General features: G+C 35.5%; 1 protein-coding gene across 1 annotated transcript in view; it reads left to right on the top strand.

The window, feature by feature from the left end:
* The window catches only part of cacng2a (calcium channel, voltage-dependent, gamma subunit 2a), a 106,445-nt gene that overhangs the window by 56,685 nt on the left and 26,834 nt on the right, over nucleotides 1-22,926 (top strand). Inside the window, exon 2 of the mRNA XM_073832442.1 lies at nucleotides 10,747-10,830. Within this exon, the coding sequence (XP_073688543.1) occupies nucleotides 10,747-10,830 (84 nt within the window). The remainder of the gene's footprint in view (nucleotides 1-10,746; nucleotides 10,831-22,926) is intronic.

Raw genomic sequence — 22,926 nt, 5'->3', positions numbered from 1 at the left:
TTTTCCAAATATGTAGGACATGCGTTTTCTCATGTTAGGCTTAGATATCCATTTGATATAACCGTCCAATAGGCCTAAACTGTAACCATGGAAACTCAGACTAATAATGCATGGCTCACGAGGCTGCTGGTAAAGTTTTTGAAACTATTACACCCACCTGCAGCAGGCCAGTAAAAACCATGAGATGGGGTGGAGTCCGCTGGAAAAGCCAAGCTTTTCCTCTCACAGAGAAAAAAAAAATCTGGCCTACTCCTCCACCGAGCTGAACTGAGCTGATTGACACCCCCTACACACACTCACACACACACAAATAGATCAAATACATACACACACGAACCCTCTTCAGCTCTGTCTTTAACTGTGTGGGCAATAGCATTGATTTTCTCTTGAGCTGAAGGGATGACATCACTGTTAGAGGGGAGCAGCATGTGGGCGGCTCTTCTGCACGCCTGTCTTTAGTCCAGCGGACAACGATAGGACAATGGCCGCAGACGGGTCGGTGACAGGCGAGGGACTGTGTGAATATCCTTCTCTAACAAAGGAGAAAAAGAGCTGAAAGGGGTCAGTTATTGTTTTCCGACCATTAACGCATACCGTGAGTGAGAAGGGCTGCGTAGAGACACTGTCACTGACTTAATAGGGAAGGCGACTTCAGATATTTAATGAGCTGCATGAAGGGTGGAGATGAGAAGGGAGGAGGACTGCAGGAGAATGCTCCCAATTATCTTTAATAATCCCTCTGTAATCTTTCACACTGAATGGAAATTGTGCGGAAGGGAAAAGCATGGGAAGATAAAGATTACAATTAAAGTAAAAATCACATTTTTTCCATGCAGTAATCTGCCATCGTTGGGCAATGAGCTTTATGGTTTTTCTGCAGCCATTCAATTCTAAGAAGCTGAAAGGAATAAAAAGGGACAATGAAACAATGAGGACAAAGGAGTGAGGACAGCTACTGTAGCTATACATATTATGAGCTGGTTAGTGCTGGTTCAACATGTGGCAAAACTTGCTGGTAAAACTAGTTAACAAGCATGGCATTTTTAATGATACCGTTTGACTAAAAATGTCTTGCTTAAGTTAAGAAGCATACCAGATTGGGAACCAACACTTCAAAATATACAAAAAAATGACCAAAAATGGAAAATTCTTTCATTAATTACTCACCGTTTATTGTTGAATGAAGCTGTTTTTTATGTTTTTTGTTTTGTTTGTTTTTTGCACACAAAAAGTATTCAAGCTTCATAACACTAATGTCACATGGACTATTTTTAAGATGTCCTTACTACCTTTCTGGGTCGTGAACATAGTAGTTGTGTTTCTGTCTATGCAGGATCAGAAAGCTGTCCGATTTCATTAAAAATATCTTAATTTGGGTTCTGAAGATGAACAAAGGTCTTATTGGTTTGGAACGACATGAGGGTTGTTAATTAATGACAGAATTTTCATTTTTGGGTGAACAATCCCGTTAAGAAGCACACCAGGGGCCGGATTCACGAATATCTTCTTAAGAAATAAATTAAGAAATTTCTTAAGATAAATTCTAAGAAGTTCGTAAGAATGTTCTTAAGTGCAATTCTTGAAAAAATCTTAAGATATTCTCAAATATGTTCTTAAGAACATCTTAATTTCTTTCTTAAGAAAAAAAAAGATACATCTATCTGAGTGAATACATGGCTGAAGACGCATTTATAAACACTTCAACGTCTTTTTTGCGGTTTCTGCAGATTATCCTAATAATCATAAGCACGCACATTTTCGTCACGACCGTGTCTGGCGCTCGGCTTCATGTTTTTAATGCGCCGTGTTTTTGAACTGTTACTTTTAAAGGGTCTGTCTTAAGCTTTGGCGATCAGTTTATTCACTTTTGTGTTGTATTTTGTTGCCTCGTCTGAATGAACGCTTCCGTTATGTGTGTGCGCTGCTACAGCAAACGCGTCCTGCACATGCGCTAAATACGGCCAAAGATTATGTCCTATTTTTATTTATTTTTTTATTAAATCTCCCTATCTGACTCGATTTTGTCGAGTTGCTACTAAGTTTTGATGACGGCAAAAAGTAGGGTCATACACAGGCTAATCATGACAGATCATTGTTTACATTATCAGTCATTGCTGTCACTTCAGCGAACTCTTGTTCATCTCTAATAATAGTCCTAATATGTATTATTTGTAGCTAGTAGTGTTGCAATGCTTAAATATAACAGTTAATTTGAAATAACCCAATCAATTAATTAAATAATTATTACTATTTGGGATTTAAGATAAGTCTTGGGCTATCCTAACTTTAAGAAGTTATTTACGATGGTTTTTAAGAAGATTCTTTTCAAGAATTTGAATTTTCTTAATTTTTGTCTTAAGAACAATCTTAAGTAAAAAGATAAGAATATTCTTAAGATGATTTTTTTGGGAATACAAAATATTCTTAACTTTTTTCTTATTTTAAAAAATAAGAAGAAAATGGCAGTTAAGAAGAAATTTCTTCTTAAGAATGTTTCGTGAATCCGGCCCCAGGTTATACCTAGACCATACTGCTAGCAAAACTAGCAATGGCCATGTTAGCAATTACCATTTCAACAAAATATACATTTTTAAACAATCTATAAACCTTCGTTTTGAACTGAATTGAACTCAAGCTTGTTTTGAATTAAATAAGAGTAATTGAGAGAAAGGGGGAGGAAAAAGTAAAGAGATGAATAGCGAGGAGTTTCAGCAGGGAGAAATTGTCCCACTTTAACCAGCAGTAAATCCCACGCAGCACAGCCTTACAATCCAGCATTTACTCAGAGAGACGGATGAGAGAAGACCGGGGGGAAGGTGCGTAAATGCTCCAATGGCTTGAGCACAGAATGAAAACATTGCTGTAGGGAGAGTGTGCTGGAATTAACTTCACATCTCAACATCAACTGTCTTCATTAATAAAATGCTAAATCTCTCAATAAGAGGGTTCATCTCTTTTTTGACATTAAAAAATAATCTTGTTTATGTTTGTTTCCTTAGCTATAGGTACTTTTCATCGTGTGAACCCTAAAAACACGTTTTTGCACTCTCACTGGTTTAGTTTAATTTGTTCTCTAGCAGTTTCTAGTATTGGACATGAATATCAAAGCAGAATTTTCAAATATATTTTTATATAGCAAAATAATTAAATTTTTGAATTAAACTGGCTGACTTTTTTGCGATGGATGATTTCATAGCTAGCATTTTTATTATCATAAATATATAATATTTAAAAAAATTTGTGCAATTTGGGAACATTGTGGCTTGACTGGAAATCTACACAAATCTATGCAGTAAAACAACAGTTTTCACAAATTATATTTTCCCTAAAAAATGCATTCCTTCATTAATCTAATAATGTTTCTTCTCAAGACTTCAGAATTAGTACAGTAGCAAAAAAACAAAAAAACAAAAGACAAAATTGCGATTGATGCATGGAATATTTTTATTTTTGTTGTAACATTTTGCTTAGATCATTATAACTTTTATGCAATTATAATACAATATATAATTATGCAATACTTATTGTAGACTGGAAATTAATATGAATTAAGGCTAAAACTTGTCTTTGACAAGAGTAAAATAAATAGAAGAATTTCCATATATAAAATATATCTAAAACATATCAAAATAAATAGAAAATAAAACATTTTTTATATATAATATGTTTAAATAAATAAAAATAATCAAAATCAAAAAAAATTTCTTTGAATATATTTTAAAATGGAATTTATTCCTTCAGAAATCAATCTAACATTCAGATTCCCTGCTCAAAAACACTTATTACTGTTATTATGTTGAAAACAGCTGAGTAGATTTTTTTTCAGGTTTCTTTGATGAATAGAAAGTTCAGAAGAACAGCATTTATCTGAAATAGTAATGATAGATATTCATTTGTATAATTTCTTTAAAAAAAAATTACTCTGCTGTTTTAAATATTGATAATAATAATAATAAAAATTGTTTGAACAGCAAACCAGCATGATCTCTGAAGGTTAATGTGACGTGAAGTAATGATGCTAAAAATTCAGCTTTGAAATCACAGGAATCAATTACATTCTAAAATAAATTCAAATAGAAAACAATTCTTTCAAATAGTATAAATATTTCTTAGTTTTGCTGTACTTCAAATCAAATAAATGCAGACTTGGTGTGCAGAAGAGACTTCTTTAAAATAATTTTTTAAAAATCCTAACATCATAAACCTTTTGACTGGTAGTATAGAAATGAAATCATTTCTATATATAAATTACATTTAAATAATAATCAAAGTATATAGAAAAGCAATATTTTCTATATATAAAATACATCAGAAAAAGAATAAAAAATAAGTGCATGCTGACATTTTTAAGACAGTTACTGTCTGATATCAGAAATCTGATATTTTAATAAAAATCCACCTCTGGGACATAAAAGTGCATGTAGTTGAAGAAACACCCACATACATGTGATTGTACCCAAGCAGCCTCGGTTCTCAGGCAGTGTCTATGGAAACCGAATATCCACTGACGTGAACAGAGAGATATAGCTAGGAAATGGAGAACACAAGAGATGGAGGTTCATCGACTGATGGCGACTGGGAAAGCCTGGTGCGTGGGCTGATCGGGGTTTCTGCCGCACAAGCACTCATAAATTTGCTGTCTTCCCTCCATACCAAACTCTCTCTCTCTCTCTCTCTCTCTCTCTCTCTCTCTCTCTCTTTCTTTCTCTCTCTTTCTCTCTCTCTTCCCCTCATTTCTGACCCCCTCCCCTTAAGCATAATGATAATTGCATGCTTTATGAGGAACTGAAGCAGGAGGGCAGTGCATAGCTCATCTACACGTCACAAGATGGGATGGGTAGGACGACCCCTCTCAGCCATTACAGTGATTAAATAAGATGGACTCTGTCCCTATATTGGCGATGCAGATCATGGGCTTCTTCAGCCCTTGATACGGGAAGGTGAACAGATTCAACTTTGCTAGTGATAGACATTTAATTCATGACTGTAATGTCCATATCATTTTATGAAGCCTTCATGAACTTTTTGGTGATACACAAGCATCTCTGTTTGAAGGGGGCTGGAATGGAAGCTATAGGATTACAAAAGTATGGTTATGTCATCTCTCAGTTTAAACTGTTTGTTCATGAACTATAGTTCATGTTTCTCACTAAAGGAATAATGGGCGGCACATAGGGATTGGAAAGAAAAAATGAAAGCCATTCTGTCATTAACTACTCACATTGTTCCAAACCCGTAAGACTTTTGTTCATCTTCAGAACACAAATTAAGATATTTTTTTATGAAATTGAGAGCTTTCTGACCCTGCATAGACAGCAACATAACTGACAAGGTCAAGGGCCAGAAAGGTAGTAAGGACATTGTTAAAATTGTCTGTGTGACAGACAGATTTTCAAATAGTTGTATATCTCTGCCAAATATTGTCCTATCCTAACAAACCATACACCACTTGAAAGTTTATTTATCCAGCTTTCAGATACATAATGTATAAATCTCAATTGCAAAAAATTTACCCTTATGAATGGGTTTGTGGTTCAGAGTCCCATACAGTAATGGCACTGGGGGTGGCATGTGAATAAGATGCAGCATTTTTAGTTGACATTCCATGCAAAATGGTGAGACCATTTCATGAATTCGCCCATCATTGGCGAATGGTACTTCAACAGGGAAAAAAGGATTTTCTTATTAAGTATTTTCTCTACACTAAGTAAAATGACATATAATATTAAGAACTGTTTTCTTAAATGTTTAAGCTTAAAATGAGAAGAAGAAAAAAATCTGCCAAAGCAGTAAGAAAAATTAAATTAATGGAAAGGGAAGGGAAGTTTGGCATTCTTGTTTTAAGCTTAACATTTTACAGAAAACAAGATTTAATATCTTTAAATTTTGGTTCACAAAAATATCTCGATTTAAGAAATGTGTTTAGATATTTAGATAGTTTAGAATAGATATTTGGAAAACAAGCCGAAAATGCTGACAATTTTTTAAAGTGAACATTTGTCTATGTGAAATACATAAGCATAGCTAAAGTGCAGATCAAAATATTTTAAAACTCTGTCATTGATAATTACATTTTGTCTTTTCATTTATAGTTTCTCTTCTGATATTAAAGACATGCAATGTGAAGATACTAAAACAATATTATAAGATATATTTGGACACATAATGATTCCAAAAGGGTGTTTTTGCAGTGATGCAACAGAAGAACCATTTTAGGTTGCCCAAAGAACCTTTTGAAAAGTTTTTAAAAATCTAAAGAACCTTTTTCAACAATAAAGAATCTTTCATTTATTTGAAAGGTTCCTTGGATGTTCAAGGTTCTTCATGGAACCATCAATGCCGATAAAGAACTTTTAATTTTAAGAGTGTACAGTGCAGAACACTGCAGACGTGAGGACATTTGTATTTTTGAGATATATAACTGTTTACAGTATCAATACGCACTATATCTTTTTCTCTATTTCACCTCGAGGATACCTTTTCCCTTTCATTCTATGTTGGTAATCTTTGTTCAGTTCTTCCTCTCTGTCCTGTTCTTCCCTTTCATCTTCACCTTCTCTCTCTCTCCCTGTTTTCTCCCACTCCTGCTCCAGCTAATTGCTGCAGAGCTCACTGATAGAAATCAATGTGCAATGTTCGATTGTGAGCCAAAGCACAGGAAGGTGAAGCAGAGCAATGAACATCACAAATAGACAAACATACACACTCAGCACTTGCATATCTGATCCTCGGATGATTAAGAGCTGTCTCACATAGCACTGTGTTTGTGTTGGACTTGCCACAGAACCCCTGACTAAAGCCCTCTATCAATCTGACCATAACGCTATTAACTATATTTCAGCGTGCATATTATTCATTTATTGCATTAAAGTCAACCTCAAATGGCTTTGAGCTGCATAAAATGCAATAACTGACAAATCCAACAGAGTAAAAAAGACCGGTACTGCTGTAAAGATCTATCAGTGAACCTTTCAGCCTTTTTACATTGAGACTCCAGAGATGGGATAGTTTAAGAGAAAGTTCACCTGAAAATGATCATTCTGTCATTAATTACTCTGCCTTGTGTTGTTCCAAACCTGTAAGACCTTCATTCATCTTCGGAAAACAAATTAAGATATTTTTCAATAATTCCGAGAGCTTTCTGACCCTGCATAGACAGCAATGCAACTGACATGTTCAAGACCCAGAAAGGTAGTAAGGACATCACTAAAATAGTAAAACACTCAAGCATTGTTATACTCTTGTGAAAGCGTGTCGAAGACTGACACGGAAGAGAAGAAATTGTTGAATAAAGTCGTTGAACAGTTGAACCACTGATGTAACATGGACTAATTTACCGATGTCCTTACTACCTTTCTGGGTCTTGAACGTGTCAGGTGTTGTCTTTGCATGATCAGAAAGCCCTCTAATTTCATCAATAACATCTTAATGTATACTCCGAAGATGAACCAAAGTTTGGTTTACAAGGTTTGGAATGCCGTGAGGGTGAATAATTAATTACAGAATTTTCATTTTTGGGTGAACTATCCCTAAGAAAGACTGGCATCTTATTGCTCTGAAAGTCAATCATAAGTAGAATTGAAATGTCCATTTTCTGTCCCTAACCTGTTTTTTAATTAATTATATAGAATTTCAAGTATTACAACACTGCTCGTCCCTAAAGCCATGAACAGGGAGAAAGCGCTTTATTTTGAGGTCAAAAACAGGTTTTTCTACCATTTAAAATACAATAATGTATTCATAACTATCTAATATATTATATATATGGCATAATAAAATATATTATTAAATATATAAATGAAAATAGTGGTCCCCTGGAGTTGTTTCACTGGTGTTACAGTTTAACAAAAATCTTTTATTTTAAAATAAAAATCACACTTGACTTCTATCTTCCTATTTTCTGAAGATCTATGAAGAAAGGCCCATGAGAAGTCTACTGTCCCTTTTCAGTTATCAGAAACTTTCTCATTATTCTCATGATTTTATATGAAGCTTTTAGTTGAGGTCACTGGTGTGACCTACTTTATTGTTAGGTGATTTTAAAATACTAGAATACAAATGGATTAAACTACTTAATTTAGTGAGTATACCATGATTGACAACATGTGGTTTGATACCTTGCAGCAGCCATTTTGTAAAATCCATTTTTCATGAAAATTGTCACCAATGCTACTATCATTTGTAATGAAAAAAAAAAACAGAGAGAAATAGTATTTCATAAAAACATTTAAAATTGCCAAAGAAGTAAGGTAACACCAGTGATGGTACATATGATATTTAAATAATTGCACAAAAAATGTAAAAGAAAAACCAGTCACACTTTATATTAGGTGGCCTTAACTATTATGTACTTACTGTACATCAAAAATAAGTACAATGTACTTAATATGTTCACGTTGCATTGCAAAACACTTTTGCTTCTATTAAAGGAGTAGTTCACTTTCAGAACAATTTACAGATAATGTTCTCATCCCCTTGTCATCCAAGATGTTCATGTCTTTGTTTCTTCAGTTGTAAGGAAATTATGTTTTTTGAGGAAAACATTTCAGGATTGCTCTCCATATAATGGACTTCTATGGTGCCCCCGAGTTTGAACTTCCAAAATGCAGCTTCAAATGGCACTAAACGACCCCAGCCGAGGAATAAGGATCTTATCTAACAAAACGGTCGTTATTTTCTAAAAAAAAATTACAATTTATATACTTTTTAACCTCAAATTCTCGTCTTGTCTAGCTCTGGGTCTACTCTGTGTAGAGATCAAACAATATATAAATTGTAAATGTTTTTTAGAAAATAACCGATCGTTTTGCTAGATAAGACCCTTCTTCCTCGGCTGGGATCATTTAGAGCCCTTTGAAGCTGCATTTAAACTGCATTTTGGAAAAAATTCAAACTCGGGGGCACCATAGAAGTCCATTATATGGAGAAAAATTGTGAAATGTTTTTCTCAAAAAACATCATTTCTTCACGACTGAAGAAAGAAAGACATGAACATCTTGAATGACAAGGGAGTGAGTAAATTATCTGTAATTTTTTGTTCTGAAAGTGAACTACTCCTTTAAGGTGGGATATGGGTAAGGTTAGGGACAGGTTTGGTGGTATGGGTAGGTTTAAGGGTGCGCTAGGGTGTAAGGGATGGGTCAACAGTGGTAATTACAAAAATTAATTACAAATGTAATTACATATAGGGGTTTTAAAAAAGATAAGTACAATGTAAAAAACATGTATGTACACAACATGATCCCAAATGATTAATTTAAATGTAAGTACATAGGCCACCTAATGTAAAGTGGGACCGAAAAACCAGTAAGCTGTCATTTATGTGTATTCATAAAGTCAGAAAGTTAATCTAATAATGTAGTCTAAGTTTAAATGTTAGAAAAAGAAATACATTTTAAGACACCTTGCCATAGCAAAAGTGGACATGTCTGTAGAATGACCCAACTATGTATTCTGACTAAATAAATCACAATTATTTCATTGTAATTTAGTCAATGTTTTACCAGTGACCAATTTATTTTGAAGGAATCTTAAATTACTAGTAAAGGGTTTGTGATTGTGGATTATTGCGCTGCCATCAGTCAATCAGCAATGTCATGAAGTAATTTTTTAGTTTTTGCGTGATTCGTCACATGAAATATTACTTCTCAAGTGATTGCTCATGCCTGCTTAGTTCTTAGAGCAGATTTCAAATCACGCATTTTCAGCTCCAGCTAATAAGCAGCTACAGAAATGCTAACGGATAGCTTTTTCCAGGTATTACAGACCTGCTTGGTTTAACAACAGTCATTACGCTTGGCACAGAAATTGCACTCTTCACCTCTAAGTATTCTTTTAAAATGCATTATTCTATTTTCTTTAAGCAAAAGCTGTCATCTCGAAATCAAAAACGGACAGCCTAAAAAAGACCCCTAATAGACTAACCCCACGAAAGCAGAAGGTACGGCTCGCCTGCTATCTTTCTTCTCGACCTGAAAGCCTAGTGAAACAGACTGTATGGAGCAGAGAGACTAGTGTAAATCTGTCTCCGACATGAAAGCGTCTTTGATAGGCCTCTACTCTCATCTCATCTCCACAAGCATGCCACTAATGTTCTGCCTCCCAGCCAAAATATCCCCAGCAACACCTGGCACCATGAAGAAGAAAAAAAAACTGATTAAATCATTAGAGAAACACACGGGAGGACGGAAAAGAGAGAGCGGGAGATGAAGAAAGGAGAGCGGAGAGGTAACGGGGGGAGGGATGAACAACTTCATAAGCTTGGCACTGCGTTCCTGGTGCCGTGCCCGTTGTTTATGTCCACACATCAAAGGCTGCGGTAATCGCTGCTGTTTGCGGGCCCACATCTCCAGTTCACCTCGACTGGCCTGTTATACGCTACAGGCCACAGCGGTGCCCAAGGACAGGGGGTTCCTCACTGAGCAGGCCTAGAAGGGTCTTAACCTGGGTGCTAGAAAGCCAACACGCCTAATGAATGAACATTAGGAGATGAGCTTCTCATAGCACAGCGGTTGGAGCAGCTCCAGGTCTTCACCAGCTGTGCTGCTCTTGTTTACAAGTGGCCTCGCGAAAGGCCTCCACTCCGAACCGCATCCTCGGGTTCGCCTGAGCAGCCGAGACCAACCCAAGCGCATGTGTGCTGAGTCTAAACGTCTCGGAAATCATACAAAAGCTGTTACGAAGAATGTGAAAATGTGCTGTTTGAATTCGCAAACCTAACTCTGCAACTATGTTTCTCTGTTACAGGAAACTTCAAAGGATTGTGTAAGCAGATAGATCACTTTCCAGAAGACACAGATTATGAAGCAGATGCCTCAGAGTACTTCTTACGTGAGTGCCTCCTTAGCGTTTCTGTGACAGTATTCATGTTCTCACCATCTTGTTCTTTCTTGTTCAATCTGTGAGGTATTTCAAGTAGTACTAGATATGCTATTTTTGCCCAAGTGCTGAAACAAAGGGAACAAAAAATGTAACCTACATGTACAATCTTTGAAAAAAAGAAAAAGTGCAAAAGTTTGGAGAAGGTTATTACTAGGCCCACAGAACTCTGCAGAATTCCCATTATTCACAAAGCTATACATATTCTTTGCAAATTATTAAATAACGTAATATAGAAATGTGCTATATTTATGTAAAGTTTTACCTTTCAGCAATGAATGAGAATGTTGTACTATAACCACAGTCTAAAAATAGTTATTCTTTGTTGTTTTTTAATTAAAAATGTTAATCAAATATTACAATTGCATTAATAATTCAAATATAAAATATTGTAGATTCTTTCAGCAACCAATAGGATTGTGGTACTCTAACGGCTGTTTAAAAATTCTTTGCTTTCTAATTAAAAATGTAATCAATTATTAAAATGTTATTAATAATGAAAAATATGAAACATTGTGGATTATTTTAGCTCACGGTTACAAATAGGAATGACACTCTAACTACTGTTCAAATTAATAGTTATTCTTAATTTTTTAATTAAAATCAAATCAAACATTAAAATTATTATAATAATTCAAAAACCTAAATATTGATTCCATTATTCTTTATTTTGTAATGACAACTGTAATATAAATATTTGATCAATAAGATTAATTTAAATTAAAACATGAGAAATGTAAAAATTTGGTTTGTTAGGATAGGACAATATTTGGCCGAGATACAGCTATTTGAAAATCTGGAATCTTGGGGTGCAAAAAATCTAAATATTGAGATAATTGCCTTTAAAGTTGTCTAAATGAAGGTCTTAGCAATGCATATTACTAATCAAAAATTATTTTTTGATATATTTATGGTAGGAAATGTTCAAAATATCTTCATGGAACATTATGTTTATTTAATATCCTAATGATTTTTTGGCATAAAAGATAAATCGATCACTTTCACACATACAATGTATTTTTGGCTATTGCTACAAATATACCTGTGCTACTAAGACTGGTTTTGTGATCCAAGGTCACATATAACACATTTTACAATGTTTACTGTAAATTCAGAAGATTTTGCAAAAAAAATCAGTTGTGAAAATACAAAAAGCCTTAAACAAATTGAATGCAACAGAGCTGTATTTTAAGTAATCTCCTAGTCTTTACTTTGTTCCACCTATCTTTGGGTTGTCATGCTGTTCAGACGTGTAAGGATGGTCTGTTGTCTCTGCGGGAGAGTGTGAATGTTTCCTCACTCTGTTTAGACTCTCAGCAGCGGCAGACTCTCTAGCTCGTACAGTACGGCTCAACTAGGCCCGATTACAGTACACTGGCTCCCTCGTAAACACAGAGCATTGATTTCCACTCTTTTTTCGTCTGCGCAAGCAGACCCGGGAAGTGAGTGTCAAACAAGCCACATGCATCAATCCTAAACTCACAAGCAGGACTATCAGTTACTGTCATCAAAACAAGGGCCTGAATTGACCAGAAACAACATGGTAACAACCAAGAGTAATTAAAGATTCTGGAAGCGTTGTGCAGGAAAACAATTGCAGACTACTGGAGAGAAAAGGAAATTAGTCTAAGGGGTAATTTATACAGAGTAAGTCTGGTCTGTTTGTGCTGTTTTTGGACTGTTTAAAAACTTCCAAAGCTCTTTTAAAGGGAGAGTTCACCAAAAAATTAAACTACTGTCATTATTTATTCACCCTCATGTCGTTCCAAACCCGTAAGATCTTCATTCATCTTCAGAACACAAATCAAGATATTTTTTTAACCTGGAGAGGTTTCTGACCCTGCATAGACAACAACGCAACGACCACATTCAAGACCCAAAAAGGTAGTAAGAACATTGTTAAAATAGTCCATGTGACATCACATCAGTGGTTCAACCTTAATTTTACGAAGCTACGAGAATACTTTTTGTGCACAAGGAAAGCAAAAATGAATACAAAACAAAAAATTTGCATCATGATGATAATTCCTCGAATTTTTATGAAAAACATAATGTTCAAAAGTTTGGGTCAGTACGTTTTTTTTTATATATATTTAATCTTTTAAACCATGGCTGCATTTATTTAATCAAAAACACAGTAAAAAAATCATATTTTTAAATATATCAAAATATAAATTATTACTGTGATGGCAAAGCTATCAGCAGGAGCCATTACTCCATTCTTCAGTGTCACATGATCCTTCAGAAATAATTTGAATATACTGATTTTAGGGCTGCACGATTAATCGAGCGATGTTGTGAGGCGCGTTTAGTCAATGAAGCCGGTACTTTGATTAGTAGTAAATCTCCATCACGTGCGTTCAGCTGGAGCGGCAATTAATACACAGAGACGTAAATCACTGACAAGCTACGCCAAATCGCGTTCAAAATCGCATTCAATTTTGAGCGTGATTTGGCGTAGCTTGTCAGTGATTTACGCCTCTGAACGCTCCAGCTGAACGCACGTGATGGAGATTTACTACTAATCAAAGTACCGGCTTCATTGACTAAACGCACCTCACAACATCGTTCGATTAATCGTGCAGCCCTAACTGATTTGGTGGTCAAGAAATATTTCTTATTATTAATACTGAAAATAGTTGTGCAGCTTAATATTTTTGTGGAAACCATGATACGCACAGTAAAACCAAACATTATTCAGACACCAGATATAATTTTTGATATTTTTTTAGTAGTGGGTGCAGACACTATAGTTCATTTATGTAGGTGAAGACAGCAAAATAAAGTAATCGGTGACATATTATACCCAAAAATTATTCATACAGTGGTCTACCAGTAAAACTGATAAAAAAATTTGGGACCAAAAATTAGTTGAGCTGACCATGTTTTGCTTAAATGTTTTTTCTTTAATTGCTCATGCAACCTTTTTACACCACAGACTGAATAAAATTAAGCATTGCTTGATAATTTATCAACAAAGCATTGATAGTTGTGTAAATATTGTTATAATAATATTTGTTTGAATAATTTTTGGTTGATTGCAATCCATTACATACCTTTCTATCAAAGTTATCTGACATTATAAAGATGAATTTGTTCTGACACAGTTTAACTCTGAAAATGGTGAAAAATGTTGAATACATTTCAGTTTGACAGTTTCAAGACTGATTAATGAATAAAATTGAAAGGACATAATTTATATTGTGACTATTTAAAAACATCTGGATTTAATTTATCCTTGTTGAATAAAAGTATCAATGTCTTCAAAAAATCTATAAAGATAGAACTGTTTTGAATAATCCATGGTTCAAATGTATATTAAAGTAAGCTTTGTGCAGAATGTGTATGTCACATTGTAAATACAATCTTTCTGTAACAACAAAGTAAAACAGACAGCGATTAACTAAACATGGCTGTTGTGACACATTTTGCACTGTTTTTTTTTAAATGCTGTGTCAAGGAAAACACTTCATACACCTGCACTGAATGACCACTAACTGATCCAAATCAGCGTATAACACAACCTTTTCAACTGTTACTTCCTTAAAACAGCTCAGACTGTAACCTTTATCAATCATAATAATTATATGAAAGAATGTTATGTTCAGCCAGAAGTCTCACAGCTAAGGAATTAAGCTTGTCCTTCACAGCATTTGCCCATCCAGTCAGAACCGTTTAACCTACTTAACTGAACGCCCATTGGTAAGATGATGATATCAGATAAAAGACCATACAATTATCCCAGCTCAGATCCTTCTTCAGTATCGGAGCCTCATGCATCACCCCAAACAGGTGGCTGACCTGCCGTAATTGACTCTTCACTGAGCCTGTGATTATAGTTAAACAGCGCAGGTTACGCATTTATGCGGCAGCATTGACCCCATTGCGGTTCACCGTTACTTGACAATGTCATAATGATGCATTTGCTTTCTGAGCGCCCAGGCCTCAGTCTGCACGTCTGAGTCGGATCTGTCGAAGCGTGTCTCGCGCTTTGGGCTGCTAGGAGGGTGCCGAGCCGATCACATTGCGTGCAAACTCCACAGATAAAGCCTTGCCAGTGAGTCTCGGGGCTTTGAGCACTTGTGCCATCCCATATGCAGCAATGAAGACAAACCGAACAACACAAAGGCCCTGACATTGGGACTAGTCGACCAGGAGTGGACTAAATGACACCCAAGCCGAGAGTGCGTGCGAGGTCTGCGGCAGTTCTGAGTGTGTGTGCGCACGTATACGAACGCATGTGTGTTTGTCCTTTTCCTTAGCTGCAATTGGACGAATAGGCCGCAACGCTCCCAGTGGCTTGTGAATTAGGACACTCACTTCCATAAATATTTCAGCCTCTTTCTTATATAGGTCAGCTTTCTGTCTCTCTCACTTTCTCTCCTCTTCTTCCTACTTCTCTTCTCCTTGCATGTCTTATCCTCTCAGACATCTGTTCTGTAGTACTTTTGGTCACCAACTGTGGGTTAAAGTAAACTGATGGGAGATCAACGGAGTGAGCAGATACAGTGGTGGAGGTTTCAATAGGATGTCATGCATCAATAAATAATTTGATATTGTCTCATTTTTAACAGTATAAGGCAACAAACATGAGTATGAGTATAAAATAGTGGTTGTACCTAAAAGTTGTTTTGAATCCTTCAAGAGCAGTACAGTGCTGCGAGAACCGATTAGCTGAACAAGCAGCGCAACATGGGAGTGCAATATTAGCCTTGATATTTGCTTATTTGTTGTGTTGCAATACAGAATGTTTGTTAATATAGGCCTGCAAAGTGGCCTACACTACTGATCAAAAGTATGGAGTCAGTAAGACTTTTCATTGTTTTTGAATGTCTCTTATGGTTCTAAATAGAGTAATACAGTAATACAATAATGTATTAATTAATTTTAATTTTCAGCATCATTACTCCAGTCTTCAGTATCACGTGACCCTTTAGAAATCATTCTAATATACTGATTTGGAGCTCAAGAAACAATATTGTCAATGCAGAAAACAGTTAATATTTAATATTTTTTGAAAACCATTATATATTATGGATTCTTTCATAAATATAATCTTAAACAAACAGCATTTATTTAAATTAGACATTTAACAATATAAATCACCTTGATCAATTTGATATATTCATTTCTTTCTATCAAACTTTTGAATGATCGTGTATATGGTGATATTCAGTCCAAATACTGATGTTTATTCATACGGTGTGATGCAGTGCCGATATTTGATTGATGCAGTTATTGATTTAATTCATATTTGCATGGTTTATTTATTCATTTTTTAAACTTGCACTCAGCAGTTTGATTAGAAAACACAAATAAATCCACCTATATGACTTGTGAACTTACAGGAACCCTGTAGCTAAATACTTCATTTAACAGCGTGATGCAAGATCCTTTCCTCTTCCCTCTATGCCTGTTAAATTAATTCTAAATTATAGCACTTCATCATGCTATCTTATATTATAGCTTTTCTTCATTGCTTAGTGCTATGCTACACACATAGGGTGCATCTCAATCAGCTCCCTAGTTTCTGAGCTTGTATATCATGTACATGAATCCAGGCAATGGTTACAACCCTAGCTTTCTTTACTACATGACTATTTCGAACCAGGTTCGATTTTCTGCATCCGCAACAAGCATTTTGATAGGAAAGGATGACGAATATGAAAAAAAACTAAAAACACATATGAAAATTTCAGACTCAGTGTGCAATGACCTTAAAACTAATGCAGAATTTGGAAAAGAACACTACCTATTCTTACTGATTCTGCCATATTTACACTTACACTTTCATCCGAAGTGACTTAAAAATGAGAAACATCACAAGCAATCTGTCATAAGATTCAACAATATTTGCAGTACACAACACAAAAGCAGAAATAGTAAGTGTGTTATTCAGCCTGAATACATGTTAAAGTGTTTTCTATCATTTCTAATTAGACACCAACGCATGCAAGTACCCATAAAAGGTTGCCTCAGCCAATGGAGAAAAGGGAATATCTCTCTGTGGGGGAGAGCGGCATCTCATACAAAAGTCTTTTCAACAATTCACCCTCTTGCAAACATTTGGGAATCTACAGTATGCCTATAAACAAATATACAAAGAAAGGCTGGAGCTTTCAGACTAATTCCGAATAAGAGGGTTTTAGATGCACCTCATATTTATGCTAGTATAATGTGTTGTGCTTTAGCAGGCACTGTGGTTTGGATGCTCTCATCTCCACCACTGGTGAAACAGTTATGTAAGAAATCTGAGCCTCAACCGAGGAGCCACATTAGTGAAGTGACACATAAGTGATGTCATAGAGAGCGTCATACAGTTTAGTGATACACCAAAGAACTGTCGTTTCTTGAAAATACAAACCACGCTTATGAAGACACAGGGAAATTAAAACAGGTCAGCGTTCACATCTGTTCTAACACTGCACATAAAAGCGTATGTATATTCATGCCTGTATTTTTAGACTCAAACATTTGCATACACACATGCAAAATTAGTATATGGATTCATGCACATTTGATTATGAGGGAATTGCGCGCTGATTCTCAAGCACCCACAGGCACACGCTCGCAGAGAGTTATCATGAAAGAAACATCTACGACGTAGTAACAGCGCATCATCTGCATATGTATTTACAGCATGCGCAAACACACAGGCACGCACACACACATAATCGCACAGGCCCTATCAGTGGCAGGCTTCTCTGTGCTGGAGTGATCACGGGTATGCAGCCTAGGCAGTGGAATCAGGCAATTCACACATCCACACACAGTTATATAAGAGTGCTGAAGCATTCTGAAGCGCCAGTGGGTTTTTAGATCATGCCGTGTCAGAGCTGCAATCTTCCACAGAGCTACCGAGGACCAAACAGCGCTGGGAGAGGGGGAGGGGAGGACCAAAAAGCAGGAATAAAAGGGACTGAGAGAGTGAGAGAGGGAAATTTTGAGAAAGAGACCCAGCTGGTAGAAGGGACGTTTTGGAGGAGAATTCATTTCACGCCTGTATTTGTGACCCTGGACCACAAAACCAGTCATAAGGTTAAATTTGACAAAACTGAGATTTATACATCATATGAAAGCTCAATAAATAAGATTTCTATTGATGTATGGTTTATTAGGATAGGACAATATTTGACTGAGATACATCTATTTGAAATCAGAAATCTGATGCAGCAAAAAAATCAAAAAGACTGAGAAAATCACCTTTAAATTTGTCCAAATTAGGTTCTTAACAATGCATATTACAAATCAAAAATTACATTTTGATATGTTTACAGTAGGAATTTTACAAAAAATCTTCATGGAACATGAACTTTACTTAATTTCTTAATGATTTTTGGCATAAAAGAAAAATAAAAAATTTTGACCCATGCAATGTATTTTTGGCTATTGCTACAAATATACCCCAGCGACTTAAGACTGGTTTTGTGGTCCAGGGTCACATTTGTTAATTTCCTCTTTATCACTGAAATTTTGTTTTGCCTTCATCTAGCTAATGGGAGGGCACAGCATTAGCAATTGGCTTTAGCATGTTTCTGTTTAAAGTACACATTTAAAGGCATAGTTCATCCAAATATTAAAATTCAGTCATTAATTTCTCACCCTCATGTTGTTGCAAACCTGTAAGACCTTCGTTCAACTTCAGATCACAAATTGAGATATTTTTTGATGAAATCCGAGAGCCTTCTGACCCTGCATATGTAGACAGCAATGCAACTACCACGTTCAAGGCCCAGAAAGGTAGTAAGGACATCGCTAAAATAGTGCATGTGACATCAGTGGTTCAACTGTAATGTTAAGAAGCTATGAGAATGCTTTTTGTGCACAAAGAAAACTAAAATAACAACTTTATTGAAACATTTCTTCTCTTCTCTGCATCTATCCCTTTAACAAACACTAACCCTAAATAATGAGTGGCATGCCTTTTTTTGGCATGTAAAATATATGTAAAATATAATTTTTAGGCCTACCAAAGGTAACATGCAAATTGTTTATATTTACAGTCACCAAATTGGAAAAATTGGTATTTAATTCTAAACAATAGTCCTTAATAGTTTAATGTAGTCCAATAATTGTTGTAGTAACGTAATCCAATACAATCACACATTTTAGGTAATCTTTTTGATTCATTTAGATTACTTTTGCCCAAACTTGTTTATTACATTGATTTAAAGAGAATAATATTGTATCATATTGATTTTTAAAATGCAAAGAAAATATATTCTATTTGTTATTATTATAAGTGAATTAATCATCATTTTAGGTCAAGGTTTCTCAAACTAGGTTTTGTGAAGGAAGTGCCTGATGTTTGTTAATGAAAAGCAAATAATTAATAAAGTCTTAAAAATGTCAAATTAAAATAACTTGTTTTAAAATAACATCAATCAAAATAAAATATTTACTAAAAATGAAACATTTAGCTGCGTTTCATGTGGGCAGTTCAAAAAGGAAAATTTAAAAGATGAAAAAGTATTAGGGAGAATTAATCAATTATGAATAGTTTATGGCTATTGAGTGAATATATGTAATCATGTAATCAATAAAAAAGTAACTGTAATCTGAGTATTTTAAAATTATTATTAATAGTATTTTAATCACAGGTACTTAATTATTGTAAAATACATACATATACATACTAAAACGTACAAATGTTTGAGGTCAGTTAATTTTTTTTTTCACCAAGGATGCATTCATTTGATTAAAATGACAGTAAAGACTTTTACAATGTAACAAAAGATTTTCTTTTCAAATAAATGCTGTTCTTTTGAACTTCCTATTCATCAAACATCTTGAAAATACTGTATATACATCATGATTTCCACAAAATATTAAGCAGCATAGCTGTTTTCAACATTTATAGTAATACAGAATGTGTCTTGAGCAGCAAATCAGCATATTTCAATGATTTCTGAAAGATTATGTGACACTGAAGACTGGAGAAAATGATACTGAAAATTCAGCTTTGTATTAAATATAATGCAAAGCATTAATATATTTCAAAATATATTACTCCATTCATTTTAATCAAATGAATGCATCCTTGGTGAAAAAAAAATTAACTGACCTCAAACATTTGTACGTTTTAGTATGTATATGTATGTATTTTACAATAATTAAGTACCTGTAATTAAAATACTTTTTAATTGTTTAGTAGAAAACAATTACTTTACAGTTTTACAATATTTCACAATTTTAATGTTTTTTTTTCAGTATTTTTGAGCAAATAAATGCACACATCCTTCATATTAATAGTATAACAGTACACTGTGCCCTATTTTTATGGATTTTCTTTACAGTGCTGCCTTGACGAATAAGAGAATTTTTCAGAAACATTTTAAAAATATTATCAACCCCAGACTTTAGAACAGTAGTGTGTGTGTGTGTGTGTGTGTGTGTGTGTGCACACCTGGTATTCATCACGTTGTGGGGACCAAATGTCCCCACAAGGATAGGAATACCAGTAGATTTTGACCTTGTGGGGACATTTCTCGCTTATAAATCATGCACAATTAGTTTTTTTCATGAAGTAAAAGTGTGCACAATCTCCTGTGAGGGCTAGGTTTAGGTGTAGGGTAGGTGTAGGACGATAGAAAGTACGGTTTGTACAGTATAAAAACCATTACGCCTATGGAATGTCCCCATAAAACATGTAAACCCAACATGTGTGTGTGTGTGTGTGTGTGTGTGTGTGTATTCAAGTGTTCATCTCAGATACCAGATACACTGTTTCAATGTTTAAAACCCCTGACATAATCAAGGCTTTTAGATTTTTAGAATTCTATTCAAATCCACTCAAAATTCCTCAAAACATGCCTCCGCAGTTTGAATGAGATTGACACTTCTGCATTAAAATACACTTAAAAAATATTTAATTGCCTCACAACAACAGTACACTACTGAATTTCATAAAAGAGACACAAACGTTTCATGAAGAGAAAGGCTTTGTAAGTATCAGTGTTTTGTAGTTGTCATAGATAGTGTGGACTGCTGAACCTACATGTCGACTATCAGCAGGCGGTCTGGAGTATCAGTGTCTGTACGGCTCTCACCCTCACGGGCACGCGGCGTGGCCAAAACTGGCTGTGACTGGATGACCCAGACACACACACAGACGCACACATTCCGAAACACTGGCCGATAAAATCAATGAGGCTGGCCGAACAGCAACGGGTTTGCATGTGCGGAGGCTGCAGTAGGTTAGCTCAAGGCAGAGGATGGACTTGTGCGATAGTAGACGGCAATAGAAGAGGAAGACACAGTCCGGCATCACAGCGAATGGCCTGATCGCTGGGGCAAGCGGGGATTTAATGAATCCTCATTCCCTCGCCGCCTCTCGTTCAAGGGCTCTCTCTTCCAGCCACTATCTCTCTCTCATTTTCTTACTCCAAACACAACAATCCATCATAGGGCTGGCAGGGGGGATGGGGCACATGCCACTGAAGCCTGAGGCACTGGGCATAGAGCACACACACACATGCACACACACATGAGAGTCCAGGCCACTGCCTGTGTCACCTGATATGACATCGCTTAGCCTATAGAGAGGCCATGCACACATGATCATAACAGCAAAGGCCATGCTCTGCATTATTGATATATTTAGACCACAGTTGTCCTGTAGGTCATGTGAATTGCATCACTGTGTACTGTACTGGATTCCCAGCATTACCAAGACCGCAGTAGCCAATCATTGAGCTTGAGAGGGGCGAAATATAGGATGATCCTGCATATTGTGATGGAGATCAGTGGAGCCCAAATAGGTGAAGGATGTTGTAAAGGAGACTTAAATAAAGTAGGTTTAGTGAACTATTTGTAATAATATGGGTGTTTTAAGGCATTAGCAGATACGTAATGATCTCGAATGGACAGATAAATCACTTATTGTAACAGAAACAGGTAAACAGGTAATTTAATGATTTCAAGGCTAGTAATGAAAAAAAGTTGTGTGGAGCTGTAGGGCCCATTTCACACCAGCCATGTAAGCAGCGCATTATTTTCAGAGCAGAATCTATTTTGGCTGGGCTGTTCACGCTGAATTAAAGTGACAGCGTATTGTTCATGGTCAAAATAAACATGGGTTGACATGAAACAGGAGCAATTTCACCTTCAAAGCATGTAAGGAAAGTCTACTGGGTTTCACAGTCACCATAGGACTGAAAAAAAAAAAAAAAACGAAAAGGTACTATTGTACCAGTAGTTGCAAAACCTACAAAAGCATATTTAAATTATTTAAGCTACAAGTACAGCTTAAGTTGAAGACTCATATTCTCATACAAACTACACTACACAGCATGTTATGTGGTTTAACATGTTATGTGGAGTATGCCGGCGACTGTAAACAAAAGCATGTGGATTGAGGACTACACATTCAGCAGCAGTTCAGTTGTATGCAAGAAACAGCACCAGTCTGAAAGCAAAAGGTTCATTTGCTCTTTCTGCTCTGAATATGCATATGGTGTGAACTGCCCATTTATATAGGCTTTCAAATGGAAGGGGAAACTGCTTCTTATATCTTTTATTGTTATTGTAATCCACTCATTTAAAAAACATTAATTTCACCTTTAACGTTATTTTTATTAACATTGATTTAAAGGGGTCATAAACTGCCTTGTTTTATTATTTTGTACTGTTCTCTGTGGTCTGCTTATAATGATATCACAAGATTTTTACATCAAAAAACATCATAATTTACAAGTAATAGCCTATTTTCTGTCCTGTTTTGACCTCCCTTATCAGGCTACGTTTACATTAATCCGGATACATTTGAAAACGGAGTTTTCATTTTAAAACGCTCTCCGTCCACACTAGCGTTTCCAAGCGTTTTCCAAAAGTTTCTCATCCACACTGAAACGTAGGAAAACATCAAATTCGCCTTACTGCGCATGCGTAAAGCCTCCAAAATTATACAGACGTAATAAGTTTTCACGCAATTCTTCTGGCGGGATAATTTACGGAAATATCTCATTATCCACTGACGCGTCTATATCACGCTCATTCATATTTGATCTGAAAAGCAGTTGTCGTCATGTTTTGCAGGACAGCAACTGT

The sequence above is a fragment of the Garra rufa genome, chromosome 1, assembly GCF_049309525.1.
Source record: "Garra rufa chromosome 1, GarRuf1.0, whole genome shotgun sequence".
NCBI classification, from domain to species: Eukaryota; Metazoa; Chordata; class Actinopteri; order Cypriniformes; family Cyprinidae; genus Garra; species Garra rufa.
Note: the sequence above shows the minus strand (reverse complement) of the source record. Positions and strands in the feature narration are given on the sequence as shown.